Here is a 25395-nt window from a genome sequence, read left to right on the forward strand (position 1 = left end):
CAAATTGCACATCCCATGCCAGTATAAGATCCCTTGGTCGTTTCCTCCTTAAGCCCTGTCCTTTGCTTGGTATGAAACTTGCCAGACTCAATTCCAACCCCCACGCCAACTTCCTTCTGCAAACACGCTCAGGGTTCCGTCTTGAGTGCTCTAACTCAGAGGAAAATGACTTATTTTAAAAAGCGGTAAAAGCACCGCATTCCTTTGGCACAGGATGAAGACCAGCTCAGCTCTTCAGCCAGTCGATCTTTGTCTATTGTTCTCCGAACAGTAAACCACTATTTCCACATCGACAAGATCCTGGGCTGCATTTCTGTCCGAGTCCTGGCTCCTCATGAATATGAACTGAAGGGCTCTGACCCAGAAAGTGGTAGGTAATCTCGAGAAAGAAAAAAAAAAAAGACAGGTAGGGGGGAAAACAAACAAAACCAAACAGGCTTGATGTAATTCTACACTCTTGAAATCTCCTGCAGGTTCTGAGCAGGGTAAAATGGGGTCTCGGAAGTGTGGAAGCTGCCTGAGTAGTTTGCTGATTCCTCTTGCACTTTGGAGTATAATTGTGAACATATTATTGTATTTCCCCAATGGGCAAGCTTCCTATGCATCCAGCAATAAACTCACCAACTACGTCTGGTATTTTGAAGGAATCTGTTTCTCAGGTATCATGGTAAGTGTAACTTTGGAGAAGCTGGGATTGCCGAAGGGGAGTTTTTACTAAGAATTGACTTGTTCCTAGTGAAAATGATGAATCATGGAAAAATCATTCTATGAGTCCTGGGTTTGGGATTTGGAAGATGGATGGGGATAAAAAGGCAGGAAGTCTGTGAGGACTTGGAGGGTAGCTTTGTTTTCAATAACCTGCTTATTTATATAGCTTCAGCAATGCAGGAAGTTAGTCCTATTAAAAGTTGATGGGATGTAGAAATATTATGTCCTTATGAAAGTTGTATGTGAACTTATGCTATTTAATCTCCAGTAGCATTGCCCTTTTCTAGAATGGATCTTCTATTTACACTCATGTTTTCTCTAGCTTGGAGGGGTATTAAGACAACAGAAAAGGCATAAACTTGAAGATTCAGACAAATTTGAGTTCCAGCCTAAGCTCTGTTATTTGTGTCACGAGACTTTAAAGCAAGCTACTCAGTGTCTTTGGGCCTCTGTGTCCTCATTTGAAGAATGTGAATGATGATATTTACTTTTGAGGGAAATTGTGGGGATTAAATAAAATCTCATGTATGAAGTGCCCAGGATAGAGACTGACATGTTGTAGGTAGCCAGTGACTATTGTGATTATTAATACTGAGTGAAGGACGGGCCATACCATCGTTAAATTGTCTGACATTATACCCCTAATGATAGTGGTGTTTTTGAAAACAAAATCAAGGTATCTGTAGTAAGAATCCACGAATGAACGTTTTCCTGATGACTTTGTGCTGTTTAAAAACAAACTGATAATAAATCATGTTTGCAATTCAGTGAAAAAGACATTTTTTCCGGTCGTATCGTTTCTAAAAACTCCCACATTGTGTGCTCTAACTTTCCTATGCTAATAATAGCAGAAAAGAAAATCCACTGTAGTCTATCTCTACACCTTTGTGGGTGATTCATGGGGTCGCAAAGAGTCGGACACGACTGAGCGACTGAACTGAACTGAATTTTGTAATATTTGGATAGCTATGTTGAAAAATGGTTTCATTTAGTTACCGCTTTCACATTAAATTAATAAACTTTGAATTATTAATACCCAGTACTACTGCACACACTATATGCTAGGTATATAATCAATGTTGATGGTGATACTATCAATAAATGTAAGCCTTTGGGAGAAATTTTTGATATGATATATTAAGACCTATGAAAATACTTATGTGTTTTGACTCGGTGATCCTAAATCTGAGAATTCATTCTGAGGAAATAATCCAAAATAAGGAAAGAAATGTGTACACAGATGTTTGTGGCAGCACTATTTGCATGCGTGTGCTCAGTCACCTCAATTGTGTCCGACTCTTTGTGACCCCATGGACTGTAGCCCCTTCAGCATTATTTATAATAGCGTAAAGCTAGAAGCATCACAGTATAGACATGGCCAAATAAATTATGGTCTATTAATTTCATAACTGATGAAAGTTATGACTATGAACATAAAACATGGAAAGTGTGTGCATATTATTTTTTGTTAAGGAAAACAGATATAGCAAGATTGTGAATACATTACGTTTGCAGCTATGTAAAATACACACATGTGGGAGTAAATAGTCAAAACATGAGAAAATAGTGGAATTTTTGGTAATTTTCCTCCATTATTCTTGAGCCCTCTGTCCTGCAGTTATACTTTACAACAAAAAGAGAAAGCAGTTTCTCTTTCAACACAGAACATGCCTGTGTTTCTCCTTTGACACAGGACTCTAGGGTTGAGGTTTAATTATTTCTAACAGTATTGTAATGAGGCACCTAGTTTACTGTGCTATCTTGCTATTCTTTCTCTCAATATATAGTTGTAATAAACAGGAGATTTGCAAGGCATTATTAAAGTTAAACCAGAATCTCTTGAAACTGTGATAATTAATGGTGTTGAAAGGAGGGGAATGTAGGACTAACTTTTGCTTATAGTCCATGTAAAATTTAAAACTGTGAAAAGAACTTATTCCCTATTTTTCACTGTTTAGGACTTCTTGAAAAATACTCTTTCAAGAGCAAATCCTTTTAGGAGAAAAGAGAGGAATATAGATAAATAATTAAATACATAGGTAAATAAATGATGGGCTGAAGGAATTTGGAAACTGGGAATGCTCACTCCAAGCAGTAAAATAACAATGGGCTAACTCCACTGCAAGATTCAGTACTGAACAGTAGGAGAAAAGGATAGGTGGAGAATTTGCCAGAAATAATTCAGGACTCATACTTGGCCAAACCAACAACTGTAATATAAAGAAATCCATGTTCTTTCCAGAACTTAAATCTTTTGCCTAAGATATCAAGAGAGGGAAGTAGCATACACTGAATTCTCCCAGTTTGTTGATACAGGCAAAACATGTTGGAAAATTTGAATCTGAGATGATCTGAATGCTCTTTCCTTTGGATTAAGAGATTTAGTTTCAGATTAACTATACCTTTCACCTGCCTTCTCAGAGGGCAGAAAGTGGAAAGAGGATGGAAAATGCCAAGATCTGGAGGATGGTTTTCCTTTGTTCTACAACCAAGTCAGTAAGAAGTGTAGGTTTGCTATAGACAATGGTAATCTCATGTCCATACTATTTATTCCTACTTAATCATTATTTCTTTAAATTTTTGTTTATTTATTTTTTAAATTTTAGTTATTTATTTTTTACTGTGCTGGGTCTTCTTGCTACGTGTATGCTTTCTCTACTTGAGGCAAGTGCATAGTCTTCTCATAGTAATGGCTTCTCACTTGAGACCCATGGCCTTTGTTGTCCTGGGTGATGTGGAATCTTCCTAAAGCCAGGATAAAACCCATGTTCCCTGCATTGGCAGACAGATTCCCAACCATTAGACTACCAGGGCAGGCCAATCATTAGCCTTTCATAGTTGATAACTATGATAATAATAGCTAGTATTTATCAGTCACTTGTTATAAATCAAGCACTCTATTCAAGATTTTACATATATAATACCTTATAATAACCTAAAGAGGTGAGTTCTCAGCACCATTTTATAGGAAAGGATTTTCAAGTTTACCCAGCTATTAAGTGGAAGAGCTGGGATTTGAACCCAGATCTACCAGATCCCAGAGTCTATGCTCTGAAACACCGAATTCTGGTTATGAGCTTGAATGCAAACTAGGGTTCCATTTCTTATATTTTTTCTCTTCCTTACAATAGATGCTTGCAGTAGCAGCAGTTCTTCTTGTATTGGAGAATGACAACAACTATAAATGTTGCCAGAGTGAAAACTGCAGCAAAAAATACATGGTAAGAGCAAATAGTATTTTGAGGATGGTTGAGTGGGCTCTGGCTTTCTTTCCTCTCACTCAGAAACACGAAAATACTGACACTATTGTACCCTTCCCATGATCCTTTCATTTCAGAGTCCAAGAATTTACGTTCACAAAAATTCTCTTCCACTTTGCATACAGTTTTCCTCCACTTTTGTTCCGCTTATATTCTTCTAGAAATTCAAGATTTAAAGATACATGAATTAGAATATAATACTACCTCTTCCTAACTGGATTTCTGTGAGTCTATTTTTTCCCTTATCAAGTTTACAGAGGCTAATTTACAGTGAAGTGAAATAAAGTCACTCAGTCGTGTCCGACTCTTTGAGACCCCATGGGCTATAGCCTACTATACTCCTCCATCCATGGGATTTTCCAGGCAAGAGTACTGGAGTGGGTTGCCATTTCCTTCTCCAGAGGATCTTCCTGACCCAGGGATCGAACCCAGGTCTCCTGCACTGTAGGCAGACGCTTTACCTTCTGAGCCACCAGGGAAGTCCGACAAACAGTAAATGGCTTCAATTAAAAGTGCAAAATTCCATGAGTTTTGACAGTGAACTCCACCCATGAAACTACCATCATAGTCAAGAGATGTAACATTTCCATCATCCTAAAAAGATTAATCTTTGATCTGCTTTTTATCGTTATAGATTAGTTTGTATTCTATATAAATGAAATCACAGAGAATTCATCTTCTTTGTCTGGTTCCTTCGAAGCAGTGTGAGATTTATCCCTGTATATATTATGTACATTTTTAAATTGGAACTTTAAAAATATTAAAATAGAATCAAGAGAGAATAATACAACCACATTTTCTAAGCTTATGCTCAACAAGTAGGTGTTGGGCTCCTGTATTTCCATCATTATCCAACTTCCCCTCCTCATGATCATTATTACTTATTCATATTTGCATAACACTTCACAGTTCATTCACATTTACTCAGTGAATTATATTATTGCTATTCCTGTTTTATAGATGAGTCAATTGTGACTCAAAGAGAATATAATTCATTAACTAGGAGGAGCTTTACCAGAGGTCTTGGAGGCATTTTTTGCAACAGTGGTTCTACTCAATGGCTGTACACTACAATGATCTGGGAGCTTGGTGTTAGAATCCCACCCCCAGAGACCCTGACTTAGTTGGTCCCAGGTGCAATCAAATTTAAATGTGCAGCCAGGATTGTGTGGCTTGCTTTCCTTGACTGTTGCTTTTGAAAGATTGAATTAGTTGTTTAATTTACCACTGTGCCTCTTGTGGGGAAAGAGTTAGAAGATTGAAATATATTCCCTCTGTGTGTCTATTTTTTTAACCAATTGACTCAAACAGCCCTCAGTAATTGCTGGTATGATACTACAGAAAAGTTTTCAAAATTGTTTAGGTGAAACAATGGATTCGAGTAAATTTTAACCTATGATACTCAGGAAATTTCTAGAAAATAAATGTTTGTACCATTAAGTATCTAATAAAAATCCATGTGTTCAGTTTGCCTTAACTCACTATTAGCATTTCCAGCACAAATTGACGTTAGAAATAGTGTAGCATTTTGATACTGTCTTATAATTGACATTGCATGAGACGACTGGCATCTCAGTGAGAAGAGCAGGAGGAAGGCAGAAAGAATTCCTTGGATTCCCTGCTTGGTTCTTTCAAAGCATGATCTAGAATAGGGATCCCAACTGACGTACTCCCAGATGCCAAATATTTGATAGCAATGAAATACGTGAGGCTGTAGACATTAGAGCAAATTTTCTATTTAAGGAGGTGAGGGAACTGCTGCTCAGATCCAACCAATGGCTGCCACTGTATTGGTAGCCATATAATTCTCAGCTTTCAATAGGAAGTGGAAATACGGAGTTTTTAAGTAACACTTTACAATTATAAAATGTTGGCAATTAATTCTCATTTAAACACACCTTGTAGGCCAAATTTGGGCCTGCACCAGTTTGTAACTTCTTAAGCTCTAGAGTGGAAATTTAGGTCAGCCAAGATTTATTTTGTAGAGGAGAAAGAAGTTTTCCTCAACCCTCTTAAGATCCCTGGTTGGGTATGAGAATTAAACTGATGACATATTAACATGAGAAAAGCATACAAATTATATTGAGTTTTTACATGTGTATGGTGATTTTCATAAGAGAATGAAGACCCGAACATGTGCCTAGAACAGCAAGCTTCTAAACTTTTTTTGACAAAGAAGTAATAAAATTGTGAAGAATGACTAAGACAGAGAGATTTGGGTTAGGATAGAGAAAGCTGAAGAAGTAACTAGGAAGAGAAACATTTATTAATACAAGTTTCTTGACCCCAAATTTCAGACTCTGGTAATAAGAATATCTTGTTTCCTCCTGGTTCAGGGATGGTACCTCTCACCTGAGTATTTAATGACTTGATTCAGGGGAGAGGGGTGAGAGGGCAGGGGAGGTCAGAGTGAACATTCTGCTTCTGTGGTTTCCTCAAACTCCTTCAGCTTAAGATAGTAATGTGCCAAGGTGCCGTATTTTGGGGTAATGTGTCCTCAATCCCATTATTCTTCTGTCTGAAACTTTCTTGAAGAAGGTTCACAGTCCAGAAACTGAGGGCATAAATTGTCCAATAACCCAATGAATCGGTCTCTCAGTCCTGGGCATTCACATGAAAACAAACAAGCAAACAGTTAATAGCCAGAATGAACTATAAACTCAAGTTTTGAGTCCCGAGGGTGGCTAGTTGAGAAGGTCTCTGAGAAGTCTTCTAGTTGTTGAAACTCCAAGTCAGATGGAGTGAGAGCAGGGAAAGGTAATCTGACCAAGTTTTCTGCTTCATAGCTTGAATGTCTCTGGAAAAGTCATCAAGTATTCTGCTGAACTTTCTGAGAGGCTCACACAGAAACAGGAACAGACTGTCTAACATGAGCTATATTGGCGTTTTTTCTAAAATTTATATCAAGTTGCCTAGCTTTAGCTTGTCCGGTTTCAGAAAAAGGGAAGTTTTAGTTCTTAATGATTCCAAGTCAGAAGAAGGGTGGAAGAAAAATTGGAAACATTAATCTGGGGAATTGTAGCCAGATATTGAAAGAAACTAAAGGAATTTAGGATCCAATCCAGTGTATAGGTGGATAACGAAAACTCTAAGACAATGAATAAGACTAGAATCTGATATTCACAAAGTATGTTATGATTTTCCAATGATTTTCCATATTTTTTTCCTATACAATCACCCTCATTTCTATCAGAGATAGTCAATGACTAATTCATTTATGAAATAAGTCTAGTTGCATTAAACTTGGCCTGGTCATTTACATAAGTTCAGCAAGAATAGTGATGACCATATAGGCTCTTTTAATGTCCTCTTTGCTGGAAATTTTCATGAAGAATCTCAGATGAGACTTTTCTAACCTCTCCCCAGGCTAGGAAGACAAGCCAAGGAAAATTCCCATAGATTTCAGTTAATTTCTTTCTTCTTTAGGTCCCCCAAATATCCTGAGATTTCTGCACCTGCCAGGAAGTGACTTTCGTTACCCACCTGGTAAAGCCGCTGGGAATCCTGTAAGCAAGGTACCAGGCCACTTTTTCCAAGGGACTTCATTGGCTCCATAAAGTCAACCTTAGTTCCTTAAAGTTGTCTGGTCATATATAATTGCATGCATATTCTCAAATCCGACATTCTAGTCAAAGCCTTGGTAATATAACCAATGTTTCCAATTGTGTCATGTTAAAGAAGAGCAGATTCTTACTGAACTTATGCAAATAATTATATTGCCAGAAAAATAAAAATAATCACTAAGAGTTTTCAAATTTTGGAGGGATCAGGTAGGAAGATAAAGTAATTATTTCATTTTTGTTCATAAAGGTATACTTTACAAAATTGCTCTAAAATATAGATAGCTGAAGAAAAAAGAGAAAACAGTTTCCTTAAATATGGAAAGCAAATTATTAAGGAACCAGCAGTGTTTTAAAGAGAAAGTAATAAAGAATTATAACTCATCAGTTCCATGTACTTGATTTTTCTCCTGCATGATCTTGTGTTAACCATTTTATGAATCCATCAGTTTCTCTATAAGAGTTTCGGAAAGTTTCACTCAGTTCAGTGATATGCTGTTAAAGTTATCACAAACCTGTACTTGTTAGCATTCTTTCTATAAATCTCCTTGAAAATAAACACTTCTGCAAAAGCATCAGAATAAAACAATGACTCTCTGTTAATGACAAAAGACTCTAAAATGGCCATGGTTAAAGACCTGATGAGAGTTTTTGTGTGCTTAGTTACTCAGTCTTGTCCGACTCTTTGGGACCCTTTGGCCTGTAGCCAGCCAGCCTTCTCCGTCCGTGGAACTTTTGGGGCAAGAATACTGGAGTGGGCTCTCATTTTCTCCTTCAGGGAATCTTTCTGGCCAAGGATTGAGCCCACGTCTCCTGTGTCTCCTGCATTGCAGATGAATTCTTTACCCATTGAGCCATCAGGGAAGCCCTAATGAGAGTTTAATATAATACAAAAGACAATAACCTTTGATTATTTCTGAGACATACAACATTTTAAGATAATAGCTAGAATTATGACTGATAACATTATACTGGGGCTTCCCAGGCGGCACTAGTGGTATAAGAAGATGCCTGGCAATGCAGGAGATTTAGGTTTGATCCCTGGGTTTGGAAGATCCCTTGGAGGAGGAAATGGTTATCCACTGTTATATTCTTACCTGGGAAATCCTATGGACAGAGGAGCCTGGCAGGCTAGAGTCCATGGGATCACAATGAGTCAGACATAACTGATTACACACACACAACATTATCTTAGGACATACTTTTCTAGGAATGCCATATAATTTGTGGAACATTTATATTAGTAACATGCACCCTACAAATATAACCTATAAAGGTTAAAAATCACTTCTCATTTGACAAAGCTTCCCATGTAATTTAATATATCAAGTAAACCTAATTATTCTCTGCTTCTCCTTCTCTCTCTCTTTTTAAGGAAAGAGAAAATATTACAGAGACATTTCACTGGTCCTCTGGAAAATCCCAAATTTAGTTGGAGGTCGAAAAGACTTTAGAATTTGATTTGGGGGTAACTTTGTCAAAAATATCAAATATTAATAGGATCACAAGTCACTGTGAAACAATACTTGTGATCTATTTCACTAAAGATAAACAATTTCAAAGGTAAATACAGAAAGTTACATAACTGTAAGACAAAATAGACAAGCAAAAACCTTTGACTCTAAGTAATGAAGACTCTATTGTCTTCAATAATCAAAGATGTGGTAAAAACATGAAGCCCAGGAAATTATTTTGATGAAACACAAAATCTTTGCTTCTGGGTAGGTTACACAAAAGGTTAAACACCTTTCATGATTTCTTATCAAGAGGATACCAACAGTCCAATAAAATTTGTGATAAGACCCCATTCTAGCTTTTCATCCATGTACTTTTGACACTGGGGGCTTCCCAGGTGGCTCATTGGTGAAGAATCTGTCTGCCAAGCAGGAGACACAGGTTCCTGATCTCTGGGATCAGGAAGACCCTTGGGAAGACCCTTTGGAGAAGGCAATGGCAACCCACTTCAGTATTCTTGCCTGGGAAATCCCATAGACAGGGGAGCCTTGTGGGCTACTGTTTGTGGGATTGCAAAGAGTCAGACACGACTTAGTAAAACAATAACAACTTTTCATGTTAAAGCCAGATTGACCGCATAAGATTTCCTCTCTCTCTTTTTTCAACTCTCTATATTCAGCCAATTTGTCCTTTTTTCTCCTCTTCTGCTTTCTGAAACAACCAATTATTTTATTTGGAATTACTCTTTTCCCTTAACAAAAAGTCATCTTTATAGCTCATACCTTTAATCAAAAGCACATCTTACTTTCCTTCCATACAGAGTCATTCCATAATTACTTCTAGTAACTTTGACTGAATAGGCTCTGGGAGTTGATGATGGACAGGGTAGCCTCAGGAAGTCCATGAGGTCGCAAAGAGTCAGACACAACTGAGTGACTGAACCGAACTTTAATCATATATGTTAATTAGAGTTCTTAACCTTTAGAAATTTTAATTTCTAGTGTAAACTTTAAGAAGTAAGCAATTATGAACTGTTACATATCAACATTCTATAATTGGAAAGTTTATGAATATATCATATTATTTTATAATTCCTGGAAGTATACATTTCCTCATAATATTGATACAGTTTTTCAATGTGGCACAAGACATGTTCACTAACAAGCTCAAATGATCTGTCCATTATCAGAGGACTGGGGTAACCCTGCTTAAATTTTTTCTTCTTTTTCTTAAGTGCAGAACTGCTCTGTTTCCAATCTTTTATAATGTCTTTTATAACTGTTTCTTATTTTTTATAATTTCTGCCAACATTTTGTGTTAGAAGAGGTTTGGGGATTGGTAAAGTTTGGTGGACTTTTGGTTTTACAGCTGCTTTTCTGGTTTTGTAAAGACTCAGTTTGTAAGACAAGGACAATTGTATTTTCACTCCTTGAAGATTTGAGTTGTAGCTTGAATGATAGCAAAAGGCTGACCTGCCCATTAGACTACATCCTCCTCAAGTTGTTTCCGTATATCAGGGAGAAGATTTCCAGTTATGATTCAAATGGAAATATCTCCACGTTCTAAATTTAGATCTGCGTGTGTTTGGAACATTTTCATAAATCATTCTACAAAGCCTTCCGCATGTTTTCTTTCCTGTGAGTACACAGCGTTATTGCCACTTAGGAGAGAAAGCTTTTTAAAAAAAGTTTCTATCACTCTCTGAATATCAACCTCCAATTCAGCCAACTTCTAACCATACAACTCTTTAAAAAATGTTTCAAGGATTTAAACCAAAGGTATACTTATCAAGTGACTCAAAATCAGCACTTAACCATGGGCACGAATGTGAAAGTTGCTCAGTCGTGTCCGACTCTTTGTGACCCCATGAACAATATAGCCTGCCAGGCTCCTCATTCCATGGAATTCTCCAGGTCAGAATACTGCAGTGGGTAACCATTCCCTTGTCTAGGGGATCTTTCCAACCCAGGGATCGAACCCCAGTCTCAAGCATTGCAGGCAGATTCTTTATCATTTGAGCCACCAGGGAAGCCCAAAGGCATAAAAGATGTCCCTAAATAAGGTATAAGACATACAGGCTTCTTAAGATCCAAAACCTCTTCCAAAGATAGCTGTTTGGCTACACCCCACAGGCCTATAAGCTTCAAGACAGAGGAAAGCTCCTGGAATCAGCAACTGAGACATTAGAGATTTAATGGATGGGGGCCCTTACACACTTGAAGAGAGGTCCTGGAGTGACAACCCCCACCCTCATCCATGTGCAGTGGATGGCAGGCAGGATATGGTGGCAGTCTTCACTCCCTGGGGTGGTGGTGGGGGAAGATTGCCAGCTATAGTGGAATTTACGTCAGTTGGCTCATTAGTTACCAGGAAAACCATCAGAAGGGCACACCTCCCATTGGTTCTTTAACAAGAACAATCATTAACTGAGGTCTGAGGCAAGTAAATAGGAAGGTCAGTCTTGTGAGTAAGGTGTAGGTGAAGAAGGCACTGGTTGAACAAGATATGTATAGACAGCAAAAGAGCGGCCATCTTGAGGGGCCTAACTATGCAATAGCCAAAAGGAAAAAGATTGAGACAATCTCTCCAAAGAGCAGTTGGGAGGATGCTAGCCACAAATGGGGCATGATCACATTTCTGTATAGTCATCCTTACAGGGCTTACAATCTGACATTTGGCTGTTTGCTAAAGCAAGAACTGACATTTGCATGCCCTGATGGGCAGAAAGCCAAGCCAAGTTTTGAGGACACACAAACAAGAGACAATCAGGAAAGCAATACCTATTTTGGGGATAGAAAGAATCAATAACCAATTCAGGGACTTCCCTGTTAGTACAGTGGCTAAGACTTTGAGGTCCCAAATGCAGGGAGCCTGGGTTTCATCCCTGGTCGGGGAACTAGATCCCACAAGCTGCAATGAAGAGCAAGGATCTCATGTGCCACAACTAATACCCAGCATGGCTAAATAAATAAATACTTAATAAATATTAAAAAAAATAACCAGTGAGTACCCCAAAATCAAATTGTAATCAGAGTCACAATCTCAGAAACTAATTCTTACAAATGCTTTTCTCCTGCCAGTCTGAATCTGGAAAGGAATGGATCTTTATCACCTTTGTCCAACTGGCCCACCCAGGTAGAGAGTTAAGAAACTAACTCAGCAAGAATTCTTCTGCCAGCTTATGTCAGAGGTCTAGGGTCTCTGACTGCAACCTCAGGATTGAGCAGGGTGTCCTCAGGAGACGGCGCTCCATGGTGGGTGACAGAAACTGTAAGAAAGAAAACAAGTTTTCCTCCACCTTTTTAGGGTCCCTAACTAGGTCTGAAAATTAAATTGACAAAGACGAGTTGAGAAAAGCATACAGATTTTATAGAATATTTCCATGTTTTGGTGAGACTTCCACAGGAGTCTACACAAAAGAATGAAGACCCAAAGATAAGACCAGAGTAGGAAGCTTCTGTACCTTTTAAACAATGAAACAACAATTAACTTGCAAAGAATTGGCAAGTCAGAGGGGTTTGGGCTAGGAGTACTAAATGGTGAAAAAGTAACTCAGAAGGTAAGTTTAGTTTAACAAGGTTTATGCAGATTTCTTGGCCCCAAATTTCCAGTCTGGTGGTAGGAATGTCTTCCTTCCTCCTGGTGCAGGGAGGGTACTTTTCACATGGGAGTTTTATGACCCGTTTCAAGGAAGATGGGTGAAAAGTTAGGGGGTGTCAGATAGAGTGAACTTCTTGCTTCTGCCATTTCCTCAAACTCCTTCAGCTTAAGATAGTAATATGCCAAGATGCCATATATTGGAGCAGCATGACTTGAACCCCATGAACTTCTTGGTTGCTATCATTTCCTCTGTGGAGTGTCATTTTCTGCCAACATTCTGTGGGTCATTATCTTTGGAAAACAAATGTTGGCCAAATAAGAACACTTGAAATAATAGATAATATTTTGATTATATTGTTCACTTTTCAAATAATTTTTATATACATTCTATCCTTTAATTTTTGAACTAATCCTAGGTGCTCTAACCATCTGCGTCATCTACACTTTATAGAAAATGAAACTGTGACTCAGAGAGTCTTATTCCCACTTTATTTTGAAGCTACTTGGTTTGACTCTGCAATTGTATCCTCTCATTAGAGTGTAATCTATATATGTATACATATATATGTATTATGCTATGTCTGCAACTTCCCCAAAGGAGAAAATTCTACACTTATCCTTTTAGCAAACTGCTTAAGGCTATATTTGGTAAATAAGAAACTCAGTCTTTTGAAAACATACTTCTTCCTTTTTCAAAGATGGCTTTGATAAATAGGTAATATTTTTTACAAAGTATAACAGAAATCTACTGCAAAAATAACCATTTATTTCATCCTATGAGGAGGCAAAACTCTATTATAATCAATATGAGAAACATAATTTAAAAGAGCTTTCATCCTATGTGAAGCTACCAAGGAGATCACTAATATCAAATAGGAAAACAAAGCATAATTGTTTTTTTCTTTCTTTCATTTTTAAAACATATTTTTTCTGATTTTCCATAATTATCATGTATCAATGTCAGTTCGGTTCAGTTCAGTCACTCAGTCGTGTCTGACTCTGCGACCCCATGGACCACAGCATGCCAGGCCTCCCTGTCCATCATTCCTGGAGTTTACCCAAACTCATGTCCATTGAGTCAGTGATGCTATCCAACCATCTCATCCTCTGTTGTCCCCTACTCCTCTTGCCCTCAATCATTCCCAGCATTAGGGTCTTTTCAAATGAGTCAGTTCTTCGCATCAGGTGGCCAAAGTATTGGAGTTTCAGCTTCAACATCAGTCCTTCCAATGAACACCCAGGACTGATCTCCTTTAGGATGGACTGGTTGGATTTCCTTGCAGTCCAAGGGACTCTCAGGAGTCTTCTCCAACACCACAGTTCAAAAGCATCAATTCTTCAGCACTCAGCTTTCTTTATAGTCCAACTCTCACATCTATACATGACTACTGGAAAAACCTTGACTAGACAGACCTTTGTTGGCAAAGTAATGGCTTTGCTTTTTAATATGCTATCTAGGTTGGTCATTGCTTTCTTTCTAAGGAGTAAGTGTCTTTTAATTTCATGGCTGCAATCACCATCCACAGTGATTTTGGAGTCCAGAAAAATAAAGTCAGCCACTGTTTCCACTGTTTCCCCATCTATTTGCCATGGAGTGATGGGACCAGATGCCATGATCTTAGTTTTCTGAATGTTGAGCTTTAAGCCAACTTTTTCACTTTCCTCTTTCACTTTCATCAAAAGGCTCTTAAGTTCTTCTTCACTTTCTGCCATAAGGGTGGTGTCATCTGCATATCTGATATCAATGTTACATTCATCAAATAATTCTAAATGAAGAAATATAATTTGAGATAACTTTTGTTCCACAAATCCCAGGTTTTTTCTTCTCATTTTTAATTATCTCAGCTTTTAAATTTATCAACTGGCTTTTGCATGTTTTTGTTTCGCCATCCTACTCTCACTTGAAATCAACATTTTAAAACTAAATTAAATTTTCTCCCTAACCAAACTACATTTCTTGACACCCCAGTTTCTGTCTCTTTTTCATTCAAATCCCAAACTTTGGAATTTTTTTCAGCCCATCCCTAGCTACTCATTGCCTCTTTAATGTCTTTCCATCCAGTGCATGTCTTTGTCAACACGACTTGAAGTTTTCTCTACTTGGAATTCTTCTTTGGGGCTCACACACTTCTGGTTGTTAGGCTACCCTTGTTATAAGATGTTTCCAAAATAATTTATTGGCTCATGCCACTTCCTTGCCCAAGCTAATCCTATGTCTTGTTGGGAAAAGGGCTATTCCAGGTCTACATTCTAAGTTGCTTCAGTTGTGTCTGACCCTTTGTGGCCCCATGATCTATAGCCCACCATGTTCCTCTGTCCATGGGATTCTCCAGGCAAGAATACTGGAGTGGGTAGCCATTCCCTTCTCCAGGGGATCTTCCAAACCCAGGGATCAAACTCACATCTCCTGCATTGGCACATGGATTCTTTTTTTTCTTTTTTCACACTGTACATTTTTTTTTAATTTTTATTTTTACTTTATTTTACTTTACAATACTGTATTGGTTTTGGCATACATTGACAGGAATCCGCCCCGGGTGTACATGAGTTCCCAATCCTGAAACCCCCTCCCACCTCCCACCCCATATCATCTCTCTGGATCATCCCCATGCACCACTAGTGCCACCTTCCAGATCTAGGGATACCTTGTGCCAGAAAGCAAGGATGGGCTCAAGGATGACAGGCGTATGTCTAAGGGCACAGGGATTGACTTGAAGGGATGTTCTCACTGGTCATATTTGGGCCATTTGAGCACTGAAAATAATAACAATTATGAGTATAACACAATGAATTAGAAAATCCATTAGTCCACAATAAAGCAGAAAGAGAGAGGCAGAGAAGAGGAACAAGAAATAGAAGTTCTTCTGTGCAGAAAAAGGATAACTTACAAATGTAGGAAAAATGATAGAATTAGAAAGCAGCATTGGGATTCCCTGGTGGCTCAGACAATAAAGAATCTGTCTGCAATGCGGGAGACCTGGGTTTGATTCCTGGGTTGGTAAGGTCCCCTGGAGGAGGGCATGGCAACCCACTCCAGGATTCTTGCCTGGAAAATCCCCATGGACAGAGAAGCCTGGTGGGCTATAGTCCATGGTGTCACAAAGAGTCAGACACAACTGAGCAACGAAGCACAGCACATAATACAACCACTGATTATGATGATTGGTGATCAGTGAGTATGAGGATCAGTAGATGCCAAATCCATCCATTGAAATGTCTCTTGGGAACAAGATATGACAGTATCTAAGTACTAGCTTACAAATTACTTTCTAATTGCAAAGTAGAAAATATCTATTTATAGATCCAAAGGACACCACTTTAATCAAGAGATCAAATTTAGCATCATCAGTAGCAGTGAGAGGCCCATAATGGACAAACACAGATCAAGTGTTCTTGCCAAAAGTTTCATCCAGGTCCAGTTGTGAGAAACAGTCAGAAAATCCTTAAATGTGAGATTTTCTACAAGAAAACTGGCTGGGAATGGTTGTGATCCAAAAATCTGCAAGCAATAAACGCTGGAGAGGGTGTGGAGAAAAGGGAACCCTCTTACACTGTTGGTGGGAATGCAAACTAGTACAGCCACTATGGAGAACAGTGTGGAGATTCCTTAAAAAATTGCAAATAGAACTACCTTATGACCCAGCAATCCCACTGCTGGGCATACACACCGAGGAAACCAGAATTGAAAGAGACACATGTACCCCAATGTTCATTGCAGCACTGTTTATAATAGCCAGGACATGGAAGCAACCTAGATGTCCATCAGCAGATGAATGGATAAGAAAGCTGTGGTACATATACACAATGGAGTATTACTCAGCCATTAAAAAGAATTCATTTGAATCAGTTCTGATGAGATGGATGAAACTGGAGCCGATTATACAGAGTGAAGTAAGCCAGAAAGAAAAACACCAATACAGTATACTAACACATATATATGGAATTTAGAAAGATGGCAATGACGACGACCCTGTATACAAGACAGCAAAAAAGACACAGATGTGTATAATGGACTTTTGGACTCAGAGGGAGAGGGAGAGGGTGGGATGATTTGGGAGAATGGCATTCTAACATGTATACTATCATGTAAGAATCGAATCGCCAGTCTATGTCCGACGCAGGATACAGCATGCTTGGGGCTGGTGCATGGGGATGACCTAGAGACATGTTATGGGGAGGGGGTGGGAGGGGGGTTCATGTTTGGGAATGCATGTAAGAATTAAAGATTTTAAAATTAAAAAAAAAAAAAAAGAGAGTCCCTTGGACTGCAAGGAGATCCAACCAGTCCATTCTGAAGGAGATCAGCCCTGGGATTTCTTTGGAAGGAATGATGTTAAAGCTGAAACTCCAATACTTTGGCCACCTCATGCGAAGAGTTGACTCACTGGAAAAGACTCTGATGCTGGGAGGGATTAGGGGCAGGAGGAGAAGGGGATGACAGAGGATGAGATGGCTGGATGGCATCACGGACTCGATGGATGTGAGTCTGAGTGAACTCCGGGAGTTGGTGATGGACAGGGAGGCGTGGCGTGCTGCAATTCATGGGGTCGCAAAGAGTCAGATATGACTGAGAGACTGAACTGAACTGAACACGTTCAAAGAGCAATGATTTCTGTAAATTAACGAATAGACCCTTTTGGCAATGTCCCATCATATTATCTTAATCTCTGATCTATTATTTTTATTATGAAATGTTTCAGACATACACAAATTATATAGAATAATGTAATGAATAGCCATGTCCTAATGTCAACATAAGAAATCAGCACTGCAGTGACTAGTGAAGAGCCTGGTGTAACCCCCCATGATCCTTGCCTGTTCCTTCCCTCTGCAGTAGTAACTGCCTTCCTGAACTTGGTGATATGCATTCTAATGGTCTCTGTATTCACGTGTGTGTGTGTAATGCCTTTAAAAATTATACAAATTCTTTCTAATGGTCAAAAAAAAAAAAAGAAAAAAGAAAAGAAAAGAAAACTGGCTGGGACTCTTAAAAAATAATTGAATATCCTAAAAGAAAAAAAGTCGGTATGAACAGTATAGTTTAAAGGAAATTAAAGAGATGTAGCCTTGTGCATAAACCTTCCTTGGCTCCTGTACAAAATAAGTGAAAACCAATTGCAGAGTAATAGAATATATTTCTTCTTGGAAGATAAGTACTGGTGTTTAGGGATGAGATATCCCAATACCTGCAAGCTATTTTCAAATGGTTAAGCAACAAAAATGTAATAAATGTATATTTAGATAAATAAATTGATGTGTGTATAGATGTACATATACACACAGAGAAGGAGGGAGGAAGAGCAAGCAGAAATGGTAGATGTCACAAGAGGTGAGTCTAAGTAAAGGGTAGTATACTTTCAACATCTGTGTAAACTTGAAAATTTTTTAATGAAAGGTTGTGGGAGGAGAGAAGCCACTTGCCCAGAAGGATGACATCTGATCTCCTTGATCCAGCATCCAAGGCTATCTTTTGCCTGGATCTCCTAAGCTCATTCACTTTATAAGGTGGATCATGTCCTGTCGACCCTGTTTTCTCAGTATCAGCACCATGCCCATAAGGTCTTAATAAACTCCCCTCTACTCCTCCGCAGGAATTCCTTCTTATTCTTTTTACTGGAGTATAACTGCTTCACAATGTTATGCTGGTTTCTGCTATACAATGAAGTGAATCAGCTGTATATATATATACATATATCCCCTCCTTCTTGAGACCCTCTCAGCACCCCCATCCCACCCTCTAGGTCATCACAGAGTACCAAGCTGAGCTCCCTGTGCTTTATAGCATGTTCCCACTAGCTATCTATTTTATATATGGAATATTACACAGCCATAAAAAGGAACACAATTAGATCATTTGTAGAGATGTGAAATTCCCATTTAGATCAGACCAATCTACTTAATCTCACAACTTAGCTTGTATAGATCTATTAGTAAACATTGCTCATTCTTTCTACTCAAATGAGAATCAATCCATTCTCACTTGAGTAGGCTAACATCTGCTATTTCCCTGCATGTTCCTGTATGTGAAAATATTCAATTATGATCTTAAGAGAAATACAAGGATCATAACTTTTGATTCTTAGAGAATCCACCCTACCTAGGAAATAACATCTTCAATAAAGAAACATAGATTGATTGATACACATCCTTTCATTGTATTCATGTATGAGTTTATCATTATTTTGATATCAAACTTCCAGAAAAAAAAGGAAGAAATTCAGTAAATTAACTAATTTTCTCTGTGAACTACCCAGGAAAAAAATCATTTAAAAACTTATGTTTCAGATCAAGTGGGTTTGGATTAAATGTTTCTATTTTTCTGTGGACATTGGTATTGCACAGACTGCAATAGGCTTGGATGAGTAGGGGAAGGTTACCTATCTGATCGTTTGCTTACAATATCCTCTTATCTCATTCTACGGCACTAACCTCCTTCTATGTTTAATTTAGACACTGCTGTCGATGATCTTTTCTGCTCTTGGAATTGCCTTCTCTGGATACTGCCTGGTCATATCTGCTCTGGGCCTTCTTCAAGGTCCGTATTGCCGTACTCTTGATGGCTGGGAGTATGCCTTTGAAGGCACTGCAGGACGGTAAGGAATAATTCCCTGATTTGGGAGGATATCTGAAAGTCAGAAACACCTGACTTCATGCTCAGACTCACTTTCCGTAGTCACTTTGTGGTTCTGTGCATCTACCTTAGTCCAGAATTTGCTTAATAGTTTACTGATATCCTGACCAATTTGTTCCTACATAATCATTGTTTATATATATATATACTTTTTTCCCTCCAGTCTTTTAATGCCACATGCATGACAGCATATTGACGCTGTCATTAGCATTTCCAGATGAAAGCCATGTTTCTGCTCTACTGCAGAACTAACTAATTGTTATTGTGGTCTGGCAATTGCTGGAGCTTTGAGGATCTAAGTTGTTCTGAGAAGTCAGTTTTGTTTTGTGGCCAAAGCACATTGGACATGTAGACTCTTACAGATGTAAAATGGCTTGGCTGGGATAGCATCACAGTGCCCTCAAATGGTGCCATCTGGGGCTATACCATCAGGAGCCACACAGAGAGAGAACCAGGCAGGATGGGCAGTGAAGTGCTGTCTGAGATCCAAGGACAGAGTAGGTGCAAGAGTTTGTGGAAGCAGCCAGGAGCTTACTGAGTGTGTCGCAAAGAAGACTCCAAGGGGTGGTCTTGCTCTGAAGGCTAGTAGTTCAGTCAGGTGCTGAGGGACCCAAGCCTGGATTACAGAATGCCTCACACTGGCATTGTACTGGACTCATAGGCCCTTCAGCTCGAGAAGAAGAAGGGCCTGGAGAGAGATACAAGAGAGATCCACTGAATCTCTCCCTGTCTCATTCTGTGCTCAGAATTCTAACAGAATAAATGAGGGAGGGTCTGTACCTTTCCTTGGGGAAGTTACACCTTCTTCCCCATGACTGGTTCTATTGTTCAGTCTCATCCATGGGACTGCCCTGGTGGTCCAGTGATTAAGAATTCAACTTCCAAAGCAGGAAGAGCCTTCCAATGGCAAGAACTAAAGAGCCTCCTGATGAAAGTGAAAGAAGGCTTAAAACTCAACATTCATAAGACAAAGATCATGGCATCTGGTCCCAGCACTTTATGGCAAACAGATGGGGAAACAATGGAAACAGTGACAGACTTTATTTTCTTGTGCTCCAAAATCATTGCAGTTGGTGACTTCAGCCATGAAATTAAAAGATGCTTGCTCCTTGGAAAAAAAGCTATGACCAACCTAGACAGCATATTAAAAAGCAGAGACATTACTTTTCTGACAAAGGTCTGTCTAGTCAAAGCTATGGTTTTTCCAGTAGTTATGTATGGATATGACAGATGAACCAAAAAGAAAGCTCAGTGATGAAGAATTGATACTTTTGAACTGTGGTGTTCAAGAAGACTCTTGAGCGTCCCTTGGACTGCAAGGAGATCAAACCAGTTGATCCTAAAGGAAATCAGTCCTGAATATTCATTGGAAGGACTGATGCAGAAGGTGAAATTCCAATATTTTTGCCACCTGATGGAAAGAACTGACTCATTGGAAAAGACCATGATGCTGGGAAAGATTGAAGTCAGGAGGAGAAGGGGACAACAGAGGATGAGATGATTGGATGGCATCACTGACTCGATGAACATGAGTTTGAAGAAACTCCGAGTTGGTGACGGACAGGGAGGCCTGGAGAGCTGTAGTCCATGGGGTCACAAAGAGTTGGATGCAACTGAGCGACTGAACTGAACTTTCAATGCAGAGGACATAGGTTGGATACCTGGTCTAGGAACTAAGAGCCCACATGGGTACATCCTGAGTCATGTCTGATTCTCTGCAATCTCATGCCCACCAGTCTCCTCTGTCCATGAGATTCTCCAGTCACGAATACTGGAGTGTATTGCCATGCCCTTCTCCAGGGGATCTTCCTGACCCAGGGATCAAACCCAAGTTTCTTGCATCTCCTGCATTGGCAGGTGGCTTCTTTACTACTGAGCCATCTGGGAAGCCCAAGATCCTACATGCCCTGGGGCAACTAACTGACAAACTACTGAGCCAGTGCAGCCAAAAATAAAAGTAGATAAATACATATTTTAAAAAGGAAAACAAAGCTCACATCCATTTCAGGCCTTATATACTCACCTCATCCAGCTGGACAGCACAACTGCTTCTGTGCCCATAGTTGCTTTTATTCTAAAGCTTCCTCAAGACACCTCATGCTGTGGGCAGAGCTCTCCTCCAGGTCTGAGAACATAGAAAATTATTTCAGGTTTTTTCTGAACACTTGAAGGAGACACTCCTTTGGGACTGAAGGGGCTCAGGAAAGGGGACCTTAATGTAGAAAGTCCCACTGGGTACGAAGAGTCATTTTTTATGCCGTCAACCCTTAAACTTTTCCCCACCACCAAACCAAATAAGGCTCCAATTTCAATGCGAAAGTTGCCCAAATCAGTTCTTTTTTTAATATTTATTTTTACTTTATGTATTTTTTGGTTGTGCCAGGTCTTAATTGCACCTCGCAGGATCCTTGATCTTCGTCATGGCATGTGGCATCACAACTGGGTCCCCTGAATTAGGAGCTCGGAGTCTTAGGACCATGAGGGAAGTTCCCCCCAGACTGGTTATTCATATGTACATTTATTCAACAAATATTTATTAAGCACCTACTAAGTCCAGGCCTTGGATTAGGTGCTAGAGAATCAAAAATAAATCACACAGGTTCACTTCCCTCTAGAAACTCACACAAACCTAAGAGAACATTCTACTGAGATGACAGCATTAGAATGTACATTTCCCTTGGAGCATAGGGCTTCTATGCTTGTGAATCTGAGTTCAAGCCTTCCCGTCTCCTACTTGCAAACTGTATGGGCTTAGACAAAAGCTGTGGGATATCTCCAAGACTCTGTAGACTGGAGGTAATTATCATTTCGCAATCGAAAATTAAACAGAAGTAAAGCACAAATTAAATGTAATAATCTCTCAACATGCCAAGTTTTATTATTAAAGTCATGGCTTTGCATAACCTTCTTTATCATGTGACATCTTCCAGTTGCTAAGTGGCGGGCAAGTTCAGCCATTGGCTCAGCCTCTGGCATCCTGACCAGTGAGGATCTGGAATCAGTCTCATTCAACAAGCATTTGTTGATCTTTGCAATGTGCCAGGCACTGCCTTAGGCCTTAGATGCGCCTGTTCAGAGATGGATAAATAATTACAGTGTTCTCACAGTACACTATTCAGTGAGGAACTAGATACACAGATAAAGCTATGGATATATTTATAACATAATGAAGTAAATGCTGTGTTAAACTGTGTATAGAGATTGTGGAGAGAATGAATATCAGGGCAAACTTCTCTGTTGCTTCCCAGACCCTGCTAGTGCACTCATGCCTCATTCTATTTATACAAGGAAAATAAACAGAACCATATCCTAGTTTGAAAATAGAAATCTTGCAGGTCATTTTCCTTTAAGGTGTTGGATGATCTGTGCAAAGGATAGACTGGGAACAGTCTAGAGAAAGGATCTTGATTATCTTTCCTAGTGGCTGAGATTGAACTAGGATTAGGAGGGTGTATGAAGTGGCTCTTGGGAAATGATCACAGGAAATTACATCTGCATCATGCTTTATAGATTCCAAAGCATTTCTACATTCTTCTCATCAAATAGTCACAATAATCCTAGGGTTAGGTATTTTGCACCCATTGTCCAGATCAAAGAGGTAAAGTTCCTCACCCTAGATCCTACAGATTCAGGAGTTGTGAGTCCATATTCACTACTGTTTACCACTTGCGACACCCATTAGCAATATTAAGAAATTTTCAAGAGTGCCTCTGAATGTCCCAGAACATAGAGAAAAGGAAATGAAGAAAGGGAAGAAGGAGAGTTACATGCCACTTGGCTGGCACCAAGGTTGCCTGAATGGCTGCTTTGGGAAAAATCATCTTGCTTATTAACAAGATATTTACAAACAACTCTGCCCTGTAGTTGGACTTGATCGCTTTTCTTCAGGGGATTTTTTTTTTTTTTAAGCGATCAGTTTTTACTTCAGTTTAGTTCAACAAAGAGAGTGTCACATTTGGAGAAATGCTAATGGCCATAACTGACCTGGAAGTGGGCAAAACTCAGTCAGGATAATTTAGCATGGTTTAAAGATTATCTTAAAGTAAAGGTGGTTTAATCCTCAGAATCCTGTGCTTAGCTAGATGAATCAAACTACTGGGTCTTTTGCATTTTCCCTTCATACGCTCAATTTTCTTAAAAGCTGCAGAACATATAGTGGACCCCAGACCAGCAGCATCACCTGAGAACTTAGAAACACAGTCTCTAGTCCCATCCAGACCTTCTGGATCTGAAGTTCTGGGCTGGGGCCCAGGAATCTGCATTTTCACAAGCCTTCCAGACAATCGATGTATGCTCAAATTCGTGCTTTTCCAGTGGCTCAGCAAGAACCTGCCTGTAAAGCAGAAGACACAAGAGACTCAGGTTCAGTCCCTGGGTTGAGAAGGAAATGGCATCCACTCCAGTACTTTTGCCTGGGAAATCCCATGGACAGAGGAGCCTGGCAGGATACAGTCCATGGGGTCACAAAGAGTCGGACACAACTGAGCACATATGCATGCATGCTCAAATTTAAGAACTGCTGTTATAAAGGGCTTTGGGACAGAGTATAGGAATAACTAACGTCATTTCTCTTTGTTGTTTTACCACTTGTTACTTTATATGCAATGCTAGCTCAGCCCTGTCCCTGAGAGCCCAGGCTAACTTTGGGCTCCTAGGAAATAGTCAATCTCTGCCTCTCTTGGTGTTGACATGTGCAGCTTCTCATTGCTGTTGAATTCTTCAGTTAGCATTTTGCCTCCTAAGTGAATTAGAATTGTCTGAGGCAAGCATGTTCACAATAAACATAGCCCAGTGCTGTGCATACCACATGTTCAATATTTATATTTGAATAATTTGATTAATTAATATTGAATAAAATTATTTTTAATTAATAATTATATTTTAATCATATACATTAATTTCCCAAACGTATGAAAACTTACATCCTTCTTCCTTGGGTCAAGTCTTTAAGCTTGGCCACGCCTCGTGTTGACCAACTCCTTCTTCTCTCTCAGTTTCCTTACAGATTCCAGAGAATGGGTTCAGTGCCTGGAACCCGCGCACGTAGTGGAATGGAACATCATCTTATTTTCTATTCTCATAGCTCTCAGTGGACTTCAAGTGATTGTCTGCCTCATCAGAGTGGTCATTCAGCTGTCCAAGACTCTCTGTGGAACCTATTCAGTCATCATCCAGGTAACAGACCCCCACTGGCACCTGTACCTCCTCCTTTACCGCCGCTGTCCAGGATGCAGTGTGTCTTGCTGGAAGACTTTTTGGAATGGCATCGTTTTCCTTCCATTCCTACTGCCCTCATCTTTACTCAGCCTCTAATATCTCAATTTTATTCCAGTGTGTCTGTTGGCTTGTCTAAATGGACTGAACCAAAGGAATAATTGTAAAATCATCTTCTGTGTTCCGTGGTGAAAACCACACAAATGTTTTGAATGAGGAACATTTCTATGTAGAAATAACTCAAAGCTCAAAGAAATCTGACCATTCATTAAGAATGTCCCTGTTCATAAAATTGTCGAAGGCTCACAAACTAAACCCAGTGAAGAAATGTCTCTTTTGAATGCTGCTACATTCAGCTATTCATAATAATCTTTCTTTATTATGGAGTTATTAGTGAGTGGTTTTGAAGAAGGGAAACATGTCTTTATCGTATTGAATTGACAGTACTTCTGTTTCATCTGCTAAAACATTAATGTTAATTTAGTTATGGTTGAAATTGCTAAAATTATTCAGCAAGTTCAGACTAAAGAGAAATCAAGAATAAGACAACTTGCATCTTGTTTAACAACATATAATGGTTAATATCTTTTCTAGTAATTTCAAATAGATATTTTCCTATTCTATCACATTTAGAATGCAAACTCTAAGTTGCTACCTGGATTATGGATCATTAATCAAGTCAACTTTACTCACTTTGTTTTTCTTTATTTTTTATAGCCTGGAATCATTTGAATAAGGACAAGAATGTTTTTCTTCATCAAGATATGGCCATCGACCTATGTCTTCTGAATGGACTTGAGGGTCATATTCAAATGATGTTTTTTTCCCCTCCAGATGGTGTTTGCTGTCCTCACTGGAATGCTGTCCTTCCTTTTAAAATTTTTTTCAAAGCTATATGTGTCAGGATCTTCTGAAATGTTCATACCTTTTTGATCAAATAAAATCAAATAAATCCAACTTTAATAAA

The 25395-nt window shown here is 39.1% G+C and overlaps 1 protein-coding gene across 4 annotated transcripts; it reads left to right on the forward strand.

The window, feature by feature from the left end:
- Positions 1–206: 206 nt before the first annotated feature.
- On the forward strand, positions 207–25395 carry TM4SF18 (transmembrane 4 L six family member 18). 4 transcript variants are annotated; one of them, XM_004003266.6, is made up of 6 exons: positions 207–370; positions 474–667; positions 3840–3929; positions 19034–19176; positions 24209–24389; positions 25146–25395. In XM_004003266.6, the coding sequence occupies exons 2-6, from the start codon at positions 491–493 to the stop codon at positions 25158–25160; spliced, it is 606 nt and encodes a 201-aa protein (XP_004003315.1). In that variant the 5' UTR covers positions 207–370; positions 474–490; the 3' UTR covers positions 25161–25395. The 4 variants fall into 4 exon arrangements, with proteins under 4 accessions (XP_004003315.1, XP_011956994.1, XP_011957001.1 ...); XM_012101604.5 differs by having other exon boundaries at positions 24298–24389; XM_012101611.5 differs by lacking the exon at positions 19034–19176.

Source organism: Ovis aries, chromosome 1 (genome assembly GCF_016772045.2).
Source record: "Ovis aries strain OAR_USU_Benz2616 breed Rambouillet chromosome 1, ARS-UI_Ramb_v3.0, whole genome shotgun sequence".
Taxonomy (NCBI): Eukaryota; Metazoa; Chordata; class Mammalia; order Artiodactyla; family Bovidae; genus Ovis; species Ovis aries.

Excerpts from the sequence above, each read along its gene's own strand:
- TM4SF18 (XM_012101604.5), top strand. The coding sequence starts at position 491 with ATGGGGTCTCGGAAGTGTGGAAGCTGCCTGAGTAGTTTGCTGATTCCT. Across the intron at positions 668-3,839 it reads TCTGTTTCTCAGGTATCATG|ATGCTTGCAGTAGCAGCAGT; the intron begins GTAAGTGTAACT and ends TCCTTACAATAG. Across the intron at positions 24,390-25,145 it reads CCTATTCAGTCATCATCCAG|CCTGGAATCATTTGAATAAG; the intron begins GTAACAGACCCC and ends TATTTTTTATAG.